Genomic DNA, 6,631 nt, shown 5'->3' with positions numbered 1-6,631 from the left:
CAATATTAACAATGTGTTTTTTTTTTATAGGATAGTTTTTAGCGTAACTCTTTTGTTGTTATTTTTTTTTTTTTTTCGTTTTTATATTTAATATATGAACTGTTAGTTTTAATGCAGTTTAGCTATAGAAATATATGCATAGTTTGCCTTTAGAGAAGGATTGGAAAATGGTGGTTTTGTAGTGTGGTAATAAAAAAATGTTGTTGGTTTTAGTTTTAATTATTGAATAATAATTGCATTTATTTATGGATTTTTAAATTTAAAACATTTGTATTTCCATTTTGGTAATTAATTAAATTTAGTATTTTTTGTTTTTTATTTAGTAATAATAAGCTTAGGATTGTAATAAAAATGTACATTTACATAAGTTTTTATATTGTATTTTTATTTTATTTAATTAAAATTAAATTATAACTATTACAAGATTTCGGTTTTCACACAACTTAAATACTAAAAATGTACACGATATTTTACAAAAATTATTTTAGTGTTTTGTTTTTCTTTTTATATGGAGGGGTTTTGTTTATTAACAATAGGAATGTTAAAAAATAAAAAAAAAACTTAAAACATAAAATAAATTTGAAGATTCAGTTTTTGGTTTTTGTTCAGCTTTTATTCAAGAATTCGAAATTGCCTTTGTATTGGCTTGGTTTAAACAGAAAAAAATTGCACTTAACTCTGTTAAATCTAAAACAAAGAAAATTTAGAAGTTTTGCTAGTTTCATTTTTGAATTGATTTTTATTAATTTATTTTGGATAAACGTGAAATGTGATTGTTTTGTGATTTCAATTTGAAAAGAAAAATTGTCATACTCATGGCACGGCTATAGATTTTTTTATGTATAAGAAGAATATTTTATTTTATAATATTTGTATTATTTGTTTTAATTATACAAAAGAATATTTTAATATTTTTGTTTTTCACTTAGAACCTACATCACTTTTGATTGCTGCTTTTTAAAAAGTCCAATCGAAAGACTTTTTAAAACTCATAGAAAAAAATTAAATTTTTCATTTTCAATAACAATTACATATTTATAATTAGGTTTGTGTAAAAAAAAAAACTAAAAAACAAAATTTTAATATATAATAAACCAAAAAAAAAACTATACTAAATTAGAAAATTAAAATTAACTATTTACAAAAATATATTTCTTAGAGTGTTTTTTGTATCTTTGAGATTTGATTTTTATTTTCATTTCTTGTTGGTTTCAATGGCGTCAAGCGTAAAGGTGCCAACGAATGCTAACCACCCATCTGCACAAGGCGACTAAGATGACCTATTCCATTTCCCGATGACTGTAAAGGATCGCCCAGTATGATGATCATTCAACACTCGCTATGGGTATATCTTTGGAAAGGTGCTAAAAAGTTACATTGTGCCTTTCATTAGGCCCAAAAGACGTTAATTGAAACGGAGACCATAGAGGTTTCTCCATAGGCTTTATGTATCCGATGACAAAGGAATTGCCTGTATGGAATGTTTAAGATTTGTTTTGTGTTTGTACACTGTGAGGAAAACTCATGTCATCAATACGAAGTTTGCTTCCTCCGAATGATAAGAGACTAAGGTAGACTAGCAATTATTGTGACAAAGAGACAATTTCGTAAATATAATGTAAATGTTCATTACTTTTGTAATGAATTCTTACAATGTTATAGAAAGATTTTAATGTTACCCGTCTCGAATTTCATTGCTTTAATTTTTATAAATTATTTTTCTACACAATAAAATGTTTAGGTAACATGAAGGTTGTATTTTGTCTTTTCATTGGCTATTTTATTTTATTTAGTTTTTGATTTTGTTCTATTTACGACCATTTCCATGAAGCTCTATTTAGTGTCAGTTAATAGAAAATAAATTCAAGATATTTTCTTTGCGAATTAATTTTAGCTGATTATATACTCTTTAGATTATTGCTTAGTTAACCTTGTTTTAAAGGATCTTCATGAAAATAGGAGTAAATCGTATCTATATTTGAAATAATGAATCGTTTCTTATTATTAACGAAAATGTTCATATGATAAAATAGTTTGTTGTTAAAAACAAAAGAATATTTTGGACTCATATTAAAATAAATGGACCATGTATGGTGTTGTTTTCATACAAAGTGATAACTAAGTAAATTTGATCCTATTAAACGACTTCATAACTATAAGGAATGTTTTCATTATTACAACGATTTTTCTCTAAAATAAAGAAACGTTTTATTTTTATTAAAAAATGATCTGTTATTCTCTAATGCAAACTTGTTGTACATTATATAGAACAAGGTTCCATTAATATCATGAAATAATTCGTAATTTCATAGAAATCTCATTTAATATGTGAAAAAATACATTGTATTTATGAAATTGTCTTTTCTTGTAAATTCAATGCACAATTTCGTTAGAATTACTCATTTTTCTATAGGCATGCACAATAAATGCTTTTGACTTTTGGAAATTTAAATTGATGATGATGACACTATCCTCACCACAAAAAATTATAGTTTGTTTTTAGCATTCAAAACCCCAGCCCTACCACTTCAACCTTAGTCTTGTACCAGCCATTGTAAAACCTTACCCTTATCCCCCTCCACCTATATTCTCTATAAGCAATCCACTTCAATTCCCATTTCTCACTCACTTTATAGCAAATTTTGTAAAGCTGCCGCTCCATTCAAACTCAAGGTATGATTCCAATTGCGATAGGATGAAGCTGCTGCCGCATATTGCTGATAATTGCTATAGAATTGTTGTTGCTGTTGCTGATGGACTTGCTGCAATTGTTCATCGTTTAGATCGCTGGTTATATTGGACGAATCCTCCTGCAGATCACTGGGAGTCAATTGACTCTGCAACAAACTCTGATGATGTTGGTGATGGTGATGAGCTGCCGCCGCCATTTTGCTATTGAGATAGGCGGCTGCCTTCAGTTTTTGATTGTAGAAATTTACCGCCGCTACAGCTGAGGAACTGGAATTGTGCAGTGTATGATGATGATGGTGCGATGGTTGCTGATCATGATGATGGTGATGATGAGGAAGGCCGGTCGGAGTTGCCGATGAAGATGAAGCTGGTGTTGCTGACTCATTTTGATTTTGTTGCTGCTGCTGATGCTGTTGGTGATGCTGTTGCTGCTGTTGTTGTTGACCACTGTTGCTTGTACCTGTTGAAAAGATGCTGCTACCACTCGTACTGGTTGCAATGGCCGCGGCTGTTGCTGCCGTAGATCCATGTCCCGAACTGGAGCCATTGACCACATTTGCTGTGGAGCTTGAGGTCGCAGCATTACGCAGCATCTGTTCCGCTCTTCCTTAAGCCAAGGGATACTGGTGATGTCACAAGGTGGTCGTACCGGCTGGTGCATGATAACCCAAACTCTGGTAATAGGATTCTTGTCCCAAGGCAGCGTGTGAATTTGTCAGCGGACTCAAGGCATTGTAGCCTGCATACTGGCTCATGTCGTACATCTTAATGTCAGCTTTCGATTCGGTCGGCAGTAGGCGATTGATGGAGAATGGATGGCTGGGTGGGGCATAGCCGGAAGGTTCCTGCTTCAGATGATGCATGGAAGAGTGATAGTCGCTTATAAGTGAGGGATGGCAACGATTGACCATGCTGGTAATGCTAGACAACTCCTCCTGCTGTAGTTGATGGTGGTGCTGGTGATGAGAGGGGGCATGTTGGGCCTGTTGTCCCAGGCAGGCTAATTCGGCATTGGCATGCAGCATGGCCAAGGCTTCGGCATCTTTGCTATGCGCCGAACCCAAGGCTCCTCCAAGACCACTGTCCTTATGATGATGGTGTGACTGGTGATGATCTAGCCGACTGTGATGGTGATGATGATGCATGTGATGTGAGTCATCATGATCCTTTTTGCCTGGTGAGGTGGCCTCCAGACTACTGTGGGAGGGAGATTTGTGTAGTTGACGAATGGCTTCCTTCTTCTCATCCTTGAAACGCTTCTGGCGCCTCAGATAACAACCATTTTCGAACATATTACCCGAGTCTGGGTGTAATGTCCAGAAGGAGCCCTTGCCAGGCTTATCGGGAGTACGGGGTATCTTAACGAAACAATCGTTGAACGATAATGAGTGCCTTATGGAATTCTGCCATCTCTGTTGGTTCTGGCGGTAGAAGGGAAACAAATCCATAATGAATTGATAGATCTCCGAAAGGGTCAGCATACGTGTGGGATTGTTCTGGATGGCCATAGTGATGAGAGAAATATAGGAATAAGGAGGCTTGGCATGTGTATAGCTGCGTCTGTAGGTAGTAGGCTTCTCAACTCGTGCTCTATTGAGGGAATTGGGAGAACCTGTGTCCAAGTCTCGGGCACTGGCTGCCGCAGCCATGGAAGAATAACCACCCATCGCAGCCATGGTGGACATGCCACCACCCATACAATTGCCCATTTGTCCCAAAGGAGATCCCATGGAGGCATAACTCATACTGCTGGGTGTCATACAATTCTGGGCCATAGAGTTCATGGCCGCCGCTGCACCCATTGAGCCACCCATGCTGGCTACTGCAGCGGCGGAATCCAAAACGCTGGAACCAAATGTGGCTGCAGTTTGTGGTGAAACGGAGGACATACCACCGCCGACGGGCATACTCATAGGATTCATGGTGTAAGGGGCCCTAGCCAAGGGACTCATATTGCCGCCTCCATTAGCGGGATTGCCCAATTGTTGACCATTGGGATTTTGTGAGTTGGGGTTTGAGGGGTTGCCACCAACACCCCCTCCACCGCCGCCGCCGCCACCAGAATTATTCCCTCCACCACCCGCCGTACCGGCGGATTGGCTTGTCATGCTGATGGGCCCACTGGTGGGGGCCTCCGAATAGAGTTTCTGCATGATGTCAATCGTGGTTTGGTGGGGCGAGCCCTTGAGAAAACTGTTCAATAGTTGAGCCGTTATGATGCCGATTTAAGTGAGAACCGTTCAATACAGGAAATCGATACGAAAACGAACAAGGAAACTCAATAAAAAAATTAAACGGGATCAACGTTAACGTTCACTAACAATGCGGGGTCACCAAATGGATTTTTAATTTTTTTTATTTTTTAAAAATCGAAAAATTTGTAACATTTCTTTACTTCTTTTTATTTGGTATGCAATAAATTTTGTTTTTTTAAATATTATTATGATTATTATTATTATGCACTTGATGTTCTTCACTCTTCTTGTGTGATGTGATGTGGTTTTAGTTTATTTTGATTTGTTGTTGTTTTTGTTTGATTATTTGTTTAAATATTCAGATAGACTGATTTGTTTTATTTTGTGTGTGCTTTCTTTGCACAAATAATTTTGTGTACATCAACTTATGTGGTGGTTGGTTGTTTGGTAAATTAACTTAAAAAACACTTTTGATTTTGGTATTATTTAGATAGAAAGACGGCGGTAGGTCGCTTGATTTGGGGTTTGTTGTTTCTTTCAATAATAAATAACACCACCCGTGCTTGCTTGCTTTCTTATGTTTCTTTACTTTTGGGCTTTCTTCTTCTGTGTTTTGTTTTTTTTATGCGATTATTAAATAAAAATTCTACAATGCGCTCGAGTACTCTTTGGCTTGAGCTCTTGAATTCGACTGTTTGCAGAGGGGAATGCCGTCTTACTATTTGGCTTACTAACAAATATTGTTCAGGCCGTGCTCAGGCTCAAGTGTAGTCCACCGCCGCGCGTCGTTGACTGTGTGTGAGACGACGAAACGAGAAATGTGTGTAAAACACATCATCATCGCCATGGTCATAGAGCCCAGCAAGCAGCACACAAGCACTCCCTCTCACCCAACATACACACACCCATGCACACACACACGTACTCGCATTCACTGTAGGCCAGGGATTTTCGTCAAACATCCACCATCACTCACCACCACAAATATCTGTGTTGATAATTTTTGTTGGCCTGTGAGTCTTCCAATAACAGAGCTCTCTGCAAACATCGGCATTTGCTTGCCAAAGAGATATTGTGTTTGAGATAAGCCATAGCCAAGATAACGGAAATGTTTAATTTCTATAGGGGAGAGTGAAAGAGATAACTATTGTGTTTGTTAGAGGACTTTAGTCTCTTACGTACATAATGAGTATCCGGTTAACAAAAAACGCATTTTTGTTGTTACCTTATCATCTCAGAGACTCAGAGAGTGAGAGTTTCTTATCGATGTTGTAGGGTAGAATGCTATTGTCTCAATGGAAATCGCCTGCGCATTGGTCTAACTATGGAATTCTAACTCTCTGGATAGGAGGAGCTTTATTAGATAATGGCAACGCCTATTTTATGAGAAAATTCCTATATTACGGCATGGAGAGTTTATGTATTGGTGAGCAGTCATCAACCATTTTAAGTAAAAACAAAGAAAAAGAAACCTTAGCCAAATGCATTTCCGCGCGGGAGAGAGAGAGACTTTGAAATATTCGAAAATTTATTACATGGCTACCCACCACTGCATTTTTATTATTCGAAAACGGGAAAAACTCCAACCGTTATAAAAATCTCATTTTCTTTGAAGAAATCTATGATCTCTGTGTCACCGCTATGCATCCGCAAATGATAATCAAAATCGGCAGCTGGAAGTTTTGCTCGCTTCCTATTTTTTGTACCAACTTAACCTAAAAAATAATTTTTGTTTTCGAAATTCC

At 36.8% G+C, this 6,631-nt stretch overlaps 1 protein-coding gene across 1 annotated transcript; it reads right to left on the bottom strand.

Moving 5' to 3' along the window:
- Positions 1-1,163: 1,163 nt before the first annotated feature.
- fkh (fork head box protein) lies at positions 1,164-5,702 on the bottom strand. Its single transcript, XM_075295124.1, is given in 1 exon segment — positions 1,164-5,702. A coding segment is annotated over 1 exon segment (2,214 nt). The 5' UTR covers positions 4,845-5,702; the 3' UTR covers positions 1,164-2,630.
- Between the last annotated feature and the right edge of the window lie 929 nt (positions 5,703-6,631).

The sequence above is a fragment of the Haematobia irritans genome, chromosome 1 (genome assembly GCF_050003625.1).
Source record: "Haematobia irritans isolate KBUSLIRL chromosome 1, ASM5000362v1, whole genome shotgun sequence".
Taxonomy (NCBI): Eukaryota; Metazoa; Arthropoda; class Insecta; order Diptera; family Muscidae; genus Haematobia; species Haematobia irritans.
The sequence above is the reverse complement of the archived record's forward strand: the minus strand, read 5'-3'. Positions and strand labels throughout refer to the sequence as shown.